At 45.4% G+C, this 16,929-nt stretch overlaps 3 protein-coding genes across 3 annotated transcripts in view; 1 reads left to right on the top strand and 2 right to left on the bottom strand.

The window, feature by feature from the left end:
* LOC126558677 (cleavage and polyadenylation specificity factor subunit 4) overlaps positions 1–16,929 on the bottom strand; it is a 500,167-nt gene that overhangs the window by 378,075 nt on the left and 105,163 nt on the right. The window lies entirely within an intron of this gene.
* Positions 64–676, bottom strand: LOC126559147 (uncharacterized). The gene has a single exon (XM_050215261.1). The coding sequence runs from the start codon at positions 647–649 to the stop codon at positions 68–70; it is 582 nt and encodes a 193-aa protein (XP_050071218.1). The 5' UTR covers positions 650–676; the 3' UTR covers positions 64–67.
* The window catches only part of LOC126559631 (histone-lysine N-methyltransferase trithorax), a 113,307-nt gene continuing 99,267 nt past the window's right edge, over positions 2,890–16,929 (top strand). Inside the window, exon 1 of the mRNA XM_050215801.1 lies at positions 2,890–3,517. Coding sequence (XP_050071758.1) covers positions 3,029–3,517 — 489 coding nt within the window. The 5' untranslated portion in view covers positions 2,890–3,028. The remainder of the gene's footprint in view (positions 3,518–16,929) is intronic.

Raw genomic sequence — 16,929 nt, 5'->3', positions numbered from 1 at the left:
ATCGAATGTTAAGTGTAAAATTTACCACCTCTTTATGTGCCCCATTTTATGTAGCCGCACACCGTACTTAAATATCTTTATCCTGCTTTTTCTTCTGCACTAACCGTTCCTCCAGCTGATCCAAACGATCGGTCATGGCTTTAAGCGAATCCTTTATCCCGCTCTGTATCTCACTGTACCGTTGCATCGCTATGACGAGACTTTCCTCGAGCAGTTCGTTTGCCTGCTTCTGTTCGCCTGCCGCCGCGCTCATAGTTTTCAGCTGCTCACTAACGTCGGGCAGATTGCGAAAATATTCCGCCCCCAGCGTTGGTTCCAGCGATTTGATTTTTTGCAACGTTTCGAACGTACCGGCCAGATCATTCGCTATCGTGTTGATGTACATTTCCTTCGCTTTGATGTCCTGCTTTTCCTCCAGGTAGGCCGGATCGAGGTAAGCTTCCAGCTCGTCCTTGCGCTTGAACGTTTCCAGGATAGCGCCCCGTGCGGCACCATCGGCAAGATGACCGGTGCTGGCTGATGGGAGGAACGATGAGGCGGACAGGATGGCGTCGGTTAAATTTTCCGCCTGGCTCTCATCAGTTGGCAGTGGACCGAGCAGTTGGTTAAGGTTGTCGATTCGCTTTTCAATTACGCTCAGCGCATCCATATTGCAGATGGAGACGTTTTTGCTGGAATGATGAAAAGATGGTACCGTTAGAAATCGGTGAGGTCATCGAGGATTCGATCTTCTTTCATAAGGTGTCCATATGAAGTAAACACGCTTTTCACCTTATGTGTAACTTACAAACAAGGGAAATATTTTTTATCACAACGGATCACAGTGATTAGTTAACACAGGAGAAAATGCACAAAATTTGCAATTTCACACAGAAAGTTTTCTTTTCCTTCAAAACGTAAACAAAGTATTTTATTCCACCGTGGTGAAATGTCAAATAAAAGCTTTTCCCAACTAACACAAGGTGTATAGAGGCGAAGAAAACAGAGGCAAGGGAGCTTTCGTACACGGTTTCAACAAATAAAAATTAAATTATACAACATGAAAATATATCTAAATTTTATAGTTTCCTGTAAAAATAAATATTATCGAAAAACAAATTTTTTCCAAAAAATATTTGCAAAAATGGTATCGCATTTTTGCATAGAGTATTTATGACGATGCAAATCAATCTAATAGCTCAAAAGCAATTAAAAGCCTTACCGTTCATTCATATTACTCAGAAATTCAATGCCAATTTGTGCTTCCATTTGAATATGATTATCAAAAATAACTATCCCGTTGAAAAAAATCAGTTCAATATTGCATCCGGCAAAACCATCCGATGACCCAAGCTGTCGGCCATTCCCGCTGTCATACAAATGTCAGCTTGACAACTGAGCGGAGAAAAAAGCTCATCGCAGCAGCAGAGAGTCGCTCGCTCGCCTGTGTCGCAGGCTATTTGCGCGTTTTCAGCCGCACAAGTCAAACAAGTCACGGCAAGAGAGTACGTAGCATCGGCAGCAGCCAGTGCCAACTGAAAGCAGCCGCAAGAGTGAGGCGTGAAAGGGTTTGCAGGAAAGCAGCCAAAATAAAAGCAACCACCCTACACAACTATTCCAATCACGGTCAATGTGAGCGTGTGTGTGTGCGTGTGTGTGTGCGTGTTGTGTTTCGCGGTTTGATTGCGGTGGAAGAAAGTGTGCTATCAAAACACCCACGTACGACGTGAACGATGCGGCAACCAGCAGCAGCGGGCAGCATCAGCAATCCGTACAAATCGCCGCGGGGATAAAGATATTTCTGTGTGTGTGCGTGCGTGCGTGTCCAATCTATTGTTCTATTCGTTGCTGTTTTTTTCGTGAAGGGAGAAAAAATAGAGAAAAGGCGAGTGTGTGTGTATGTGTGTGTGCCTGCGTGCACGGTGCAAATCTGTCAAAAAAGGAAGGAAAAGAAAAACAACAACCGGGAGTAAAAGCAGCAGCTGAGCATATTAGCAGCAGCAGCGCCAGCAGCGAAATCCAGTGTTGTAATCCCAGTGTGTGTGCGTGTGTACGTAAGCGGTGCATGTGTGCGTGCATGTATGTGTGCGCATATGCTTGAAATAGTGAAAAAAAGGAGCGTGTGTGTATGTGCATTGGTAGTGTTTGATGGAAGGAGCCAGAAAGCAAAAGAGCAAGAAAGAGAGCGAGCGAGCAGCAGCTGCGCCAGAGAGCAGCAGCTGCGCCAGAGAGCAGAAGAGCGTAGAATCTAATTTTTCCAAAAGTGTACACAAAGCAGCGCAGCGAGCCACCCAGCGCCAACCTTTTTTATTTTGTGTCATTCCGGTCGTCACATAATCTGGCGTAGATAAGGAATATGTATATTTATTGTTCAGCACGACCAAAATAGTGAGCGCAGAAATTGGAAACACGACGACGGCGGTGTTGTGCGTGCGTGCAGCAGTGTGCATTTGTGTGGATATAAATATAAATGTGTATGTGTGTGTTGATGTCGTGCGTGTGAGCTAAAGCGAAAGAGGTGCGAGATAGAGTTGGCCGTGCGTGTGTGTGTGTGTACGTGTTCTCTCTCTCTCTCGCGCGAAGGGTTAATCGTTTCTCGTCAGCCATGTGCCATTGCGCTAAATGTTGCTGCTATTGCCTGTCGTATTAAAAATAAAACCGTGTCATCTTTGTGCCGTTGTTGATCGGTGCGATCGTGCATATACGTGTTATTATTGATTGTGCGTATGTGTTTGTCCCCTAGTAGCTGTGTGTGTGAGAGTGTTCAACATATGCACAACCGAGTGCGTACCGTGCAGCAGGGTGCGTAAAAGTAGTTAATCCAAGCTTCATCACACAACTCGGAGTTGCTTTCGGAGTGTTTTTTTTGGCCATAACAAGTCAATACACGCAAAAACGCACCCGGTTCCGCCACCACCACATTGCAGCAGCACGGCAAACCCACGGTCGTCCGCCCCCGGCGGTGGTGGCAGCGGACAGGAATGTGCAGCAAATACGCGCCCGAACGCAGCCGTCGCCCACCAGCCCGCAGCCGACAAGTCCGACGACCATGGGAAAGTCCAAGTTTCCCGGCAAACCGTCGCGTTTGGTGAACAAGAAGCGCGTCTCGGTCCTGTCGCCAGCCGGGCTCACGTTGAGCGATGAGGACAATCAGGAGAACAACGGCCCGCAGGCACAGCAGCAAGGAGCTAGCAATAACGCATCAGCTGCTACCGTTGGTACCAGCAGCGGCGGCACAGTGGGAACGTCAACGTCGCCTGCCTCGACCGTCCCGTCAGCAACGGTTTCCATGCGAACGAGCGAGAAGCTTTCCACGTTCGCCCAGCGCAAAGAGCAGCAGCAGCAACACACAGCAGCATCGTCCGTGTCCGGAGCTGGAACGAAAGGGTCGAAAGCTACAGTGACAAGCAACGGTGGTAGCAACAATTCCGCTGCTGGCGGCACTACCGTATCGTCCTCGCAGTCATCGGCAGCAGAGAATGGCAACGGTAGACGCAATGGGAGTGATAAACATACAGCAGGAGCTGCAGCATCAAAGGTAGGTTTTGATTTGGAGTTATTTAGCAAAGCTGGTACAGCAGTGCCTCCCGTGTGTGAAAGCGCCGGTGACTCTTACGTAACTGTGGCATTTATTGACCTATTTAATTATGCTTGCTGAATAGTGGCGAAAGCATTCGAAGAATGTCTGGAAGCAATTGCGAATTTTTCTCTCGTATGTATTAATTTACTTAACACAATACAAGTCTCAATAACCTGGCGTCCCTGATGACTTCAGTTGAAACACAACAATATTTAGCCAATATCTTTTGGGTCTGTTGAATCCCGCCCAGAACTTCATTCGCCTACAGAACAGACCATCAGGTCGTGAATGAAGCTAGAAATTCGAAAAAGACCTCTGAAAGTTGTAGTACCGAAGAAGAAGTTTGATGTGCAGCACGAGTGCAGTAGTGAAATCCATCCAAATTACAAGTCCTTAGCAATGTTGGGAAGGCTTCCGACAAGAGAACAAACAGCTGGAAGACCCCTGTGAGAAGCCAACAATTCAAGCGAATCTAATTATTTTTTTTACAAGAATCAATCTTTGGTTGGCATTTCTGCCTTCAAAAACAAAAGATAAAATCCGGATCGAAGTAATCAGCGAGATTTAGTCATTAGCGTCTTGTTTACAATTTTATATTTAGGGAGGACCTGTGGCCATAGTTGCCGGTTATGTACAAATTCACGAAGTAGCGATAGGGAGGCTCAGGAAGCTGGGTTCTTGTGCGGTATCCTAAAACATCTTGTCAACGAAAGAGGAAAGAGATGCGTTGTGAAACCACCAAATGAATGCTTGATCACGCCGGTCATCGAATTACTTACTGGAGTCCTGGTATCTGGTAGGTAGGATAGGACATATTGGTCTACTAATAGCTTACGAGACTTGGTGATAGTAGGATAGTAACTCCTCACTACAGGGGCTACGTTACCGGATGGGATTGGAAATCCGGCCATTATTGCCTCTATAATTGGGTTTCCTCAAACCAAAATAAAGGAATTATCCTTCTTGAACAACTCTGTCTAAGACTAGTGTTATTACTCAGTCGTCAGTGGCGAATTAAGCCTCTCAGAGGTCCCAACCGGAGTGAGTAAGTTCACATTGATATGTTGATTTGCCAGCTAAGTACGATTATTAGAATTTTTGAATGGAATTTGACAGATGAAGTAGGATGACAGTTATGGTTGCACGTCCAAAATTAAACAGTTTTGACTTTAATCGTACGACCAAACCGAGCAATAACATCCCAGCCTAATGTTGACTCTACACTGGAGACTCGACTGTACACACTCTCTCTACCATCAGATAGCTCTGCTGCACAGGATGCTGTAAAGCATTAATTCTCTCACTCTCTCATTTCGGCAAACACAAAAGCACACACCGCCATGGAGCGATTACTAACTCTCTAACTCCAGCAGCATTAACCGAGTTTGCCGTAATCAACAATTCATTTGCGCTCATTACAACTCAAAACAGCACCTCCCCGAAAAAAAAATTATGGCCCTGATTGTTGGTCGATTCGATTGACTGTTCCTTCCTCTTCCCTGCCCTTACAGGAAGTAGCAATCAGCTGCTGTAAACGCGGAGATCGCCCGATCATCAGTCAATCGATTTTGATCCATCCGGAGCTTCCTTCCGCCGGAATTGAACGTTCGGGGTAGAAAGGAACGCGGAAGTGTGTGTGATCTCTATCTCCTTCCCTCGAGAGAAGGGAATGAGAACGGGTGGATAATAACAGACTAAAAGCACAACCCATCTGTCTCCGTCGATCGTAGTTCTTGGGCCGTGTTCTTGGTAGTGCTAAGAAAATGTGTCTTTTTCACTCATTTCCCTTTGGTACGGAGTTCTCGCAAGCGCATCGAACGCCAAATGCTTAAAGGTCGAGGCTCAATTAGTTGTCGTTACCTTTGCTCCCTTCTCGACCGTAGCGTTCCCTGGTCCGTATCCGGGGACACACTTTCTTTCGATTGCCTACGTACCTGGATGTGTGTGTGTGTTCTTCTGCTGTGTCTCAAAACCCAGGCAACCCAGCGAAGAGTTCCCGAGGAACACATGCTGTCTTAAAATAGGGGGTTTTGTGGATGTGTTTTAAAACTGCGTTCATGCCTCTCGGTGTGTTGAGTTGGATTGTGAAGAAACCGTTCCCAACTTTTTTTTTCCCCCGGTCTCTTGGAACACCGCTGCTAGCACCTTCAGGAAGGTTCGTCTAGAGCGGCAATAGGGCGGCCTAGTCTAGCCCGGGTATGTGTGTGAGCTGCAGAACCGGTCGCAGGGATAAAACATAAAGCCGAAGAGTGGAAGCAGAAATCGAGGTTGTGCGTCTATGAATGCCGAAATGGCATGGCACAACAGAGGGGAGGACGAAAGAAAGAAAAAAATAAAACGCACCAAGGGAAACGCACACGGATAGGGGAAAAACGGGAATGATGGAAAATGCATCACACGCGCGCACATATGCTGCGTTTCGATTAGTAAGAGGGCCGTTGCATTCCGTGCGCCTGCAGAACAGCTGAGACGAAAAAAAGGGGAATTCCCCTAGACGGCAGGGGCCGCACACTCACACACATTTCGATCTCGCGCCAAAGCGAAGGAAGCGACTCTCGCCTCGATGTTTTAAGGGCAGTTTTTGGTTGGGCGTCAAATAAAATGTAGAACTCGCCAATGGCCAAAACAGCGGTTAAATTTGAAAGACATTCTTTCGTGTTATTATTGTAGGTTGCCCCCGGTTGGCAGAACACACAAACACGGCGTGTGTAAATAATCGATATGAAATTCAATGAAGGCAACCTTTTTTTTTATTGGTAGTAATTGGTGGTGGTGGTACCGCCTGTTAAATGGTGGCGCTAAGTGATAAAAAGCCACCGAGTTTGTTTGCGGCAATACAGAGAGAAGAAGAGAAAGGGAAGGAGAGAGAGAGAGAGAGAGAGAGAGAGAGAGCCCAGCGAAGCCGACGAAAACCTGAAACTGATGAACCAGTCCGGCGGGTGTAATCGATCGACCCTTAATGGTGGAGATTCTCTGCCGACACTAGGCAGACCCGACCGCCCATGCCTATGGTCATTAAACTAATTTTAACAAGAACACAACCAAAACCGACACCCCCCGGGAAGGTGCTATGGAATTAAGTGGCCTTCTTCGTGTGCCTTTCTTGAAGTACTCAAACACACACACAAACAATCCATTATGTCGCTTGGAGAGTTTCCTTTTGATCGATCTCGGCAAAAGGAGGCAAAAGCCAGCAAAGTCCCTTTTCTGCAGTCTCTTATGCAGCTCAGCATGGGCAGAAAAGGACGATTTGGTACTACCGAACCAAAAAAGCGTCCTCTGAAGCGAGATGTCCAGGTGCAAACACACAAGTCACACCGCATTATAATGCCCAAATCGGTGGCGTGTCCCCGCAAAGAACTGGTTCTGATATTATATCTACAGGCTCGCGCGCGTGTGTGTGTGTGATGGTGGGGTAATTTTGCTCACCACCAAGGGTGTCCTTCATGTGTTCAACGCAAAAAAAGGGATTAGTAGTTGCGTTATTTTATGCAACACGGCTATATGGAAAAGCGATTTATTAATCGATGCTCTCTGCCGATGCCTTGTGCGGACACATACATAACACCTCACTCACTGACAGGGTGAAAATGAGACGCGCGTGCGTTTGGGTGTGTGTTTGTGTGGTGCCTCTATTGTGTTGGATGTAGCGAGTGTGAACATATGCAAATCAAAGTTGGGATAAAAGGGTTTCCCTAGGCATGCAATAATTATTATCGATTAATTATGCTAATTTAATGGTGTTGTGTGCTTTTAAGTCTAAATTTAATTTATTTTCTAATTAAAAATATGTTGTATGACAAGAAAAATGAGCTAAATCTTGCACGCTTCTACTCGTCTGCTATTATTTCCACAGTCAATAAATTAACAGCATCTATGAAAGGTGAATAAAAGACGCAAGCCAATAAATAAATTATCCGCATAAAAGATGAAATAATGGTGTGTGTGTGTGTGTGTGTGTGTGTGTGTGTGTGTGTGTGTGTGTGTGTGTATATATGCGTGTCGAAGTCGCAACGAAATCAATTCCACCAAACACGAAACGGTGTGTGGCGGGGTGAAAATTTCGCTCTTTGCAAACAAAAAAACACATACGAAAGCGCCAAGCGCCACCGCACGCTCAATAGCTACGCAAACAGAAGAAAATCCACCCCGCATACTCACACACACACACACGCACACATGTTCACCAGGTGCGTTTAGTGGTGCTCTCAACCCCCCCCCCCCCCCCTCCCCCTTTGGTTGGCCACCGGAGGGAGGGAGGTGGAGTTTAGTGTAGTCGTCGAGTGGTGGTTGGGTCGGTTACATCGTGTTTTCTGCAACTCGCAACTCGACGCGTTTTCGTTTCGGATCAATTTTTATAACAAAATCGCGAACTGAGAGAGCCAAACGAGAGCTTGTGTTTGTGTGTGTAGGAGAGAGAGAGAATGGTATGCTCGATACACCCAAACAAGCATAACATAAAGAGATTGAGCTTGCTTTGTGATGATGGGCTGGGAAAAGTGGGGTGGTCCCGGGTGGTGTGGACACATGTACGCGTGTACCTTTCTATTAAAGGTGGCAACGGGCGGGTGAGGAGGGGATGGTTGCATTTGCGGACGAGTTATGGAGCAAGAGAGTGAGAGAGAGAGAGTCAGAGTCTCTCAATCAGCTTGAGAGTGGCGGGTTGATGATATCATCATCATTGCCATCATCAGCACTTACTTGTAAGCTAACCGACACAAACACAGCCTCACTTAGGAGGTGAACAGGGAAAAAGGGGTTGCGAGGGGGGGGGGGAGGGGGGAGGGATAGCGGATTGGAGGGGTTTGGCGATGTAAACTCTCTTTTCGTCTTGTAAAATCGTTTCTGTTGCGTTGTTGTTGTTGTCGGATGACCGTCTACTTCTTCTCGCACTCGCTGTAGGTGTGTTAGTGTAGCATATCACCCCTTGAAGACGGGAACATCCCACCCAACCCTCCCTACTACACAAACTACAGCCCTTAAAAGAAAGCCAAAGAAGAAGAACCTTGGTCACCCGCTTTACACAATTGCAAGCACCCCGAAAAAAAGACGTTGCGTGAGCGAGAGCCTCCCCGCCCGCTTCGAAGTTTGTGAAATACGAGACGGAACATGTCTGCGACTGCGCGCACCCACGAAACCACCGCGCTCTTCGTTGTTGCTTTTGTTTCACAACAAAAACAGCTCCCAAGTGTCATCAGCCCTTATCGTGGTTGATACCCAAAAGGGCATAAGCACGGGCACAGGGATGTCGTTGGATTCTCCCGAATACTCTGGCGAGAGAATGAGCGAAAATGTTACACGCGGTTGCCAAAAACAAAAACAAATAGACGGGTCTCTGCGCGCTTAGACGGTGGTCCAATGGGAATGCTAGATGGTGGGAACGTACTGTGTTTGGTTGTAAATGAAATTATTGGATTATTTTATTGCGAAGTTAATCGGCAACAAGTACTATTAATGGTGATATCCGTGGTATATCGGCAAGAATTGGCATTTCAATGGTGGTGCTGGACTAAGTGAGAGTCATGTGAAGAGTTTTATGCTCCTTGAATACTTTTTGTAAAATTTCGTAATGAAGGCCACATCGAATTTCTTAAAATCTAATCTTATATCTAGCTTTACAACTCATTCAACTTATATCCTATTTGGAGGGTCCATCAATTCCTTCCTTCTCCATCAATTTAAGTGCACCTTATCTCAGGTGAGCTCGGTTGTGGATGTTGTTCTGAAGGTATGGTTCTGAAGTTGTCTTCTCAATTTCCGCTAAGGGGTTAGCCCGTCTTTTGGAGCATCCCAGTATCCCCCTGGCTGCCAAGAAAACCCCCTTTGTTGCGGATACTTTGTGGTGTTCGACACTTCATATCGTTGCCAGCATTTGTCCGAAAGTCCGACGAGTGCATAAACCACTACAACTTTGTGAAGCTACATTAGCATCTAACTCACGCATTCGGCCAACAGTAAAGCCACCAGTCACAACTTCACTTCGTCCAAACCTAATTCAATTGGTTCAGAGATCAAATGTTGTCGCTGGCGGCCCTGACGCCTGCAAAACGCATGGAGCCGATAGCCACAATACCCTTGTAAGGTTTTTTATACACCTGTTAGGTTATCAAACAGAATCCGCGCAACTTCGTAGTCCTTCTGTCCCAGGATATCGCGCATCGGCACTGCCGGGGATCTTCCTGATGCCCGAACGACTGCTAAGAGTCCGGGTCTAGTCGCATCAAACTCCACACATGACCAGAGGAGCTACAGCTACAAATCTTGGAGTCGCCGCTACCTATACGGTAAAGACGTGCATTCATCGCATAATGGTTCGGCATAAGTCTCGACAACATGCGAATAAACGCACGTGAAACCAGGGACGCAAGAAAATCTGTGTTGAGATGGAATGCCGGAACCAGTTTATGGGGTGCGAAGAAACTCGTGGGGAGGAATCGACCTCTCAAAAATGCTGCCATCGGAGAATCCAGTAATAGAGTGAAAGAACCCAGAGATGAGGTGAATTCTCAACACGAGCATAAAGGATCTCCAGAACCATCCATGCAGAGGAGCTAGAATGAACCTGTTTAATAGAAAATAACTCGTACATCGTGAGCTTAGTTTAACGGCCAAACGATTAAAATGGAGGATACGACATATTTTGATACAGAATTAGAGCAGATTATCAGAGCCAGGCTGGCTCAGAGTACCGAGCAAAGGACACAAAAAGAAAGAAAGAAAAAGAACAGGTAAAAACCATCGAGATGTGTTTCGAGTATTCAATTACACACACTTCAGTGTCGTTTCGCCGTATGCTCCCATGTAAATGCTTATTGCCCTAATAAAGTATCCTTTTTCCCTTTGCGAACGACGAGCGATCGCGGTGATGGTGTGTCGCGATCAAATTGCAGTCGAGACCGAACGTTGTCGCGGTCAACGAGAAAACCACAAGAATGTCGTTGTGTTACCGTTATCCTTTGCCCGCTCACTATTAGGTCCTGTGTGGAGTGAAAAAAATGAACCAAAAAAAATTTTTTTTGAGATTTTTTAAAAACTGCTAGTAAAAGGGTGAAAGAGGGAGTTCAAACAGCCACATTTTGTTTTGCATGTGAGAGAGAACCTGAAGGAGAGCAGATACGAAAAAAAAACTGTCACAATAAATGATACAGAGTAGCTTAGATGAATATTAAAATCGACGGTAGTAGAGGAAGCCGATGGGAAAGTGCGATAGAGCAGGAAGCGTATGAAGAGATGGGAGCAATTTGATACCGAAATTTGTATTTTTGTAGACTCAACCTGTGTCCCCTTTTTTGTTTGCTTCGAGGGTGCCATATTTCATTCTACAAAACTGCACTTTTTTCGTACTGTTGGAGAGGCACAACAATTCAACAACAAGATAAATGAATTTTTTATTACCATTTAAACACTGTAAGACGCAACAAGGCATGTCACACGATATGGAAGGTGTCTGTTGAATAGTGGCTTTATGAAATGATGCCACACACCCTCCAAAACACTTGCGTATTGGGATTCTAAAGCGACACCCAAGATAGGAAAGGGCTTGGTCGCGTAGATAACGATAACAACGGAAAAAATAATGACAGCGTCGTAAAGTCTCTGTGGACCTCGTCTTTTCCCATTATAGCTATGGGTGACGCAAGGTTAACAACAGCACAAAGTATAGTAGGTCCATCAACATGCATATACTTATACATACGTAGAGCAGAATATGGAAATTCACCCACTTGTCTTTACATTAATGGAGGAGAAGAGTCTCGCTCGAAGTATCTGCGGTAGTGTCAGGACACCGTCGTGTCCTGTCAGTCGTCCGAAGTTCTAGAATGTTGCCCTTTTTGACGTACGTACAATCTCACGGTTCCTGCCGTTGTCCTTGTTAGGTTTTTTTTTTGCCGTCTCTCCAACCATTATCAGCCTCACACCGCTCCCCAAGAATCGCTATGCGGCCACAAGCGTGCGAAAAATGGTGAGAATGATGAGAAGCGTGAGAGTACCATATTTTCCACGGTTGTTCATTTAAGGGGTTTTTCTTTTCACATTTTCTTGGACTAGCAAAACAGAGCACTGATAATCAGAGAGCAAAACGGGGCTCCCTGCGTGTGTGTGTGTGTTTGATGGGAGAGTTAATTTACGCACACAAACACACACACACCGTGAGCGTTAGCAGATGAGAACACGGCTCGACTCTACTGTTGCTGCTGAAAAACACACGGCAGCAGCGGGTGATGAAAAATCCGATTTTTCCAGTGATCCATCCAGGCTGGTTGGTGTGTTGGGAAGTGATTTTTTGGATGCGCAATAAGTGGTCCCACTGCAGGGGGGTTTGGTGTGTGCTCTCGATAACCTTGGGATATGCTGGTCGAGGTTTGTAATGGCGTTCTTTGTCAGGGAGTGGGGTCCCGTCGATCATGATTTGTAATTAAAGAAGTTTCCCCGCATCACATGATGCGCTGTTGATGTTTGATGTGATGAAAAGCGTCGGATTTTCCATTCAAAATTGTAGTCAATATCCAGTCCGAAAATCAAATAATCTGATGTTTAGAAATCGGCGAGCGAAATGAAAATGGATCCAATTTTCCGTCCAACTGAGAGGCGCAATTTTATTTAGCTTTGATTTCGATCAATGGACGAAGGATGCATCTCTGCTAATACGATACAGAGTGTTGACTTTTTTTCGTTGTTGCTGCTATAATCCAATCGACACACTGGCGTCATCTTCTGCATCAGGATATCGTTCTACCAAACACGTGACTTGCATTTCCCATCTCTCATTCTTTTTTTTTGCTCTGCGCGCATTGATATTGTGTAGATGCGTCCACAGAGCTCTACACAAAAAGTGTCGCACACCTAAATAGAACCTTAAAAATCGAACAAACAAAGCAATAGGGAAGGAGAGAAATAGGGCCTCGGATTGCACACAAATCGGTTGCATTTTTAGGAAAACAAACAAGCGTGTTAAATGTGTATATGCGCACACGTCCGGCTGTATAAGGTGACTTCGTTTGGAGGTAGCAGAAAGCCCCGTTAAAACGCATACAAATGCACCGTTTACCGTTGCCAATGGCATTAGTAAAACAAACAATCCGTTTGTCGCCTGCATCGCGTGTCCTGCCACGGTGTACGGTGCAGTGTCTTCACAATTAAAACAGGGAAAAACATACTACAACAAGCATGAAAAACAAGGACAAACTTTGACGCGAGTCCAACTCCAAAAAAACCCCCGAAAATGGACAAAATGTCGTATCACCGCGTAAACTACAGTGAACGATTTCAACAATTTAAGGGACGAGGGGCTCACGAATTTTTGGTTTGTGTGTCTCCAACACACGTACATCTGCTGTTATGCACCACTACCGACAATTGGAAAAAATGGCTTCATTAGCCTTTTAGCCCAAGAACAACCCCTGTGTGTAACAAAGCGAAGAAAAAGGTTCTGCCCCTCGAAAGTTGACATGTATTTCGCCGCATTCGCGACCAAGTGAGGATTTCCAATGGAGGTGGATTCGATCGAAAAACAATTCAACTCATCGAGAGAGTGAGCGAGCGAGTGGATGGAAATTTTCATCTCTGGGAGAGTTTTTCCTACGCTCATTTTTCTGCAACCCCAAAAACAAGGGCATTAGGGGGGAGGGGGGGGGGTATGGTAAAGGAAAATGCATCACAGAAGTGTAGCGAAAAAGGTAGGTTTTGTCGAAGGCCTAGCCCCTTGGTGTGCAGATTTTGGCTTCTGCGGTTGATTGTATGCAAATGCCGAATTGAAAACCATGTCCTTTTCTGTGTTTCGTTGCTCAACTATGATGGCGAGCTACGGGAGGTGTCTCTGGGAGCTGTGTGGGGCATTAGAAGAATAATTGCTAATTGCTTTTGAGGAGTAGCAAGAGGCGGAGGGGGCCGTTCATTTGTAGGTACGATCAACTTTCACATATTGATTGCATGTTCAAATTTCGGTTTCCAAATGAATAGTTTGTTTCGGAAGGACTACTGCTTGTGTGTATGTAGCAAGGAGAAAAACAAATAGAGGAACCGAATTTTTCGAAAAACAGCTTTTGTTGGCAGGGTTTTACTAGATAATTTAAAGTTTTGTTTGGCTGATTCATATTAACCCTTTGCACTCGACACGGCGCCCGACTGATTTCAAGTGTGAAGTCCCTCAAATAGTTGTGTAAGTTTTCTTCTGAAGTATAGTAAATTTCCCTGGTAAATTCATACCTTTTATATAAACAAAAAAAAAAAAAAAGACCCAAAAAACGGTGAAAAGCCACTGAGCCTGCGATTCCTAAAGACACTCGTCGAACGATTGAGAAGCTCATATCGCCAGCAACGGGAGCAAGCTATTACGTCGCATTCCGACAAAATTCGACGAAAAGGAAAATTGAACGTAGTATTAGAAGGGGTTTTTGCCCCTGAAAAGTTTGTTGTGACCGGAGCACGCTTGGAGGAAGGCGTGAAGTTACATATTATTGTGATACGTGACCAGCAATGCCTAGGATGCACCTTGGCTGTTGTGTTACAAAATATCACACCAATACTAATTACAGAGTGTAATAATTATCAATGTTTGTTGTCTACGGTATCTAGATGAATAAACTAGTGAATTTTTATTACTTTTATACGCTTGTTTGGCCGAAATCGTCTCGAGTTGCTGGTTCGCGCAAGCGAAAAAGGCCTCGAGTGCAAAGGGTTAAAGATGGTGGACATAAGTCCTTGGAAAATTCTTGAGCTGAGATTTTTTTTTGTTTGTTTTACTTTGCCTAGACGACTTCTAGACGAATCAAAATAAATATGCCATAATCTTGATTGCTCCGTTCCGCACATCTGTCGCCGTTTCCTTTAACCCTTTTCCCCAAGGAGGGCGACATTCTTTTGATTGTAAAATCGATAGAGTTGTGGAGCATTTCCCTTTGCTCCACTTTTTTCCACCGACTCCAGTCCTCCCTGCGCGCACTCTATCTGTTCTGTCTCGAACAAAAAAAAAACAAACCGTTGTCCGTTTGTATCGCCATTCGTTTGTGGTTATCAAATTAGAAATGTTATTATTATAAGCGAACCAACCAAACTCTGAAGTAGCAGGGGTTGGGTACGATTTCTAGGGTGCTAGTAGTGCGGCAAGCTTAATTGCTTTCGGTGGAGCCAAAGTGAAAGAATAACATTTTTACGAGTTACGGTTGCTTTTTCCCGCCCCACTACCTATGTTGGTAAATTGTTTGCGGCGTGGCTGCAACCCCGGAACAAGGATCTAATTGCGTTCACCACCACCGGTCCTGACACAGGGGGTGGATTGGGCGGAAAAACCTACCAAACAATGGGCATGGAAATTGTGTTGGATCATTGCGGGTAAATGGAAGACTTCCGTCAATTCCCAAGGTAGAATAATGTCACCCTCCGTCTAATAGGTATACTCTGGCGTATTTGTGTGTGTGTTTTAGGGCTTTTTTTCCTTCCTCCACGGCAATAAGACGGATATCCGGAAAATGGCACAAGAGTAGTGAGCATAATCGACTAAGCAAAGAGATTCGCCGAATCCGAATCCTTGCTTCCTTACCGTGTCACTCACGCTTACCATTGTGTCGGTGTGTTGACGAATAAAAGGGACGAGAGTTTGTGGGACGCAATTCAATTATTCTCATAAACCGCTTGCCTTTCCGCCTCCACTTCATTTGTGGAGGCAGAATAATGGAATCGAACATCGGAATGGGTAGGAGATGGAAACGATTTAATCAAATGCTACAGTTTCCTGGCCGGGCATCGCCGAGCACCTTTTCTTCCCGACCGCAGAATCCGTCCTTCGCTTCGAGACACATACATACTTTGCTTTGGGAGTTTGCCGTAGTAATTGCATGTCGAGTTGACATGAACGATGTATTCACACCGAGATCCGAGAATGCACGGGGTCGATGAAACTGTGGACGAATTTTCCACCCTCGTCCACCACGAGCTGGAGATCAGGGAAAACTCCCTTTTTGCGTAGAGAATTCTAGCAACATCCGTATCCGAAACGATTCGGTCCATTATCCCGGGACTCGAGAATATCGCACAGTTATTGGGAATTACTCGTTCGCAAGTTGTTGGCAAAACATAATGCTCAACGGGTCCTCCTTTCGGGCGCTGTAAAACGAGCGTCCGTAATTGTATCGCAAACACGTTGATCTGATCAGAATGTAGCCGAATCACTTATGTAGCTTCCCAATTCGCGTTTGGTTTTGTAGACATTTGGGCAAAAATTGTAATGATAGCTAAGCATACACGTACGAATGCGCTGTGCCGCGTGGAGCATCTGCTATGCTCCACTGTGCTGTGGGTAAGCCTTTTTCTCCAACCCCGTAGGACATTGCCATTGAATAGCGGTGCTGTTTGTGTTACGATGCTGTTCAAAAACGCTAATCTCTCCACCGTGTGCTCTATTGCCCCAAAGCGTTCGGTTGGGGTTTCAGTTTTTGGCAGTGCAATTCTCCCTCTCGGCCCTGTCGGATGGGAAACAGCACCGTGTATGTGCATTATGCTCGTTATCTCGATTATTTATTCGCAAACGGGATTTCTATCAACACACTGTGGGGAATTGTTTTTCCATGTTCTGGAGTTCTGGAGGTCGTGGTACGCTTATCTGCACGGTAACATATTTTGGGAAGTTTTTGGATTGTTGATGAAGTATCTAAATTAATTTCGACACCGTTGCACAGCGGAGAACAAACATTACGTGAAATTACGTTTCTTGCGATAAGTAGGTGGCGGAAATGTTTATCTGGGCATGGAGCATTGCAGCAGAGGTTGGGGTTCATCCTGATCTAGTTTATATAAAGAACGTGTTCATATAAACACGTGTAGTGGACAGTTCTTCGTCACAGGGTCATCTGCTACATGGAGCAGATAACCCTGTGAGATGCTGTGACGCAAGCAGGTTTCAACCTGCTTGCGAATATCCTTCACCGTGTTTAATGTCAAATTTATCTTGCACACGGTGTACGCTGGAGAAGTATTCCACATTGATATGAGGATCTGTTGTGCAGCAGAAGTTCTTGGTAAACCCCGAATAGGACTACAGTGAGCCGTAACTAAATCACAACAACTTGAAAAATTCAAAATCTCTGTAATTTACAACGAAGACTCTTCAGAGTAGTGCTCAGAGCAGTATCTGCGACTTGGACGATGTAAATTATTGAGGTAGATGATCAAATGGATTAATAGTTCGATAATTGCGCAAGGACAAAGCATTAGCAACTTCAGTGAATGCCATCAGACTTGAACTCGCTAGATTCTGAAGGGTTAAGCATGTCATGAGAATGACACTGGACGAACAAGCTCGTATAGAGTCTTCTTACGTCGTTCAAATGGACAAAGGAGGTGTGGTAGGAACTCGTTCTAAAAATCCTGTAATC

The sequence above is a fragment of the Anopheles maculipalpis genome, chromosome 2RL, assembly GCF_943734695.1.
Source record: "Anopheles maculipalpis chromosome 2RL, idAnoMacuDA_375_x, whole genome shotgun sequence".
In the NCBI taxonomy this organism is placed as follows: domain Eukaryota; kingdom Metazoa; phylum Arthropoda; class Insecta; order Diptera; family Culicidae; genus Anopheles; species Anopheles maculipalpis.
The sequence above is the reverse complement of the archived record's forward strand: the minus strand, read 5'-3'. Positions and strand labels throughout refer to the sequence as shown.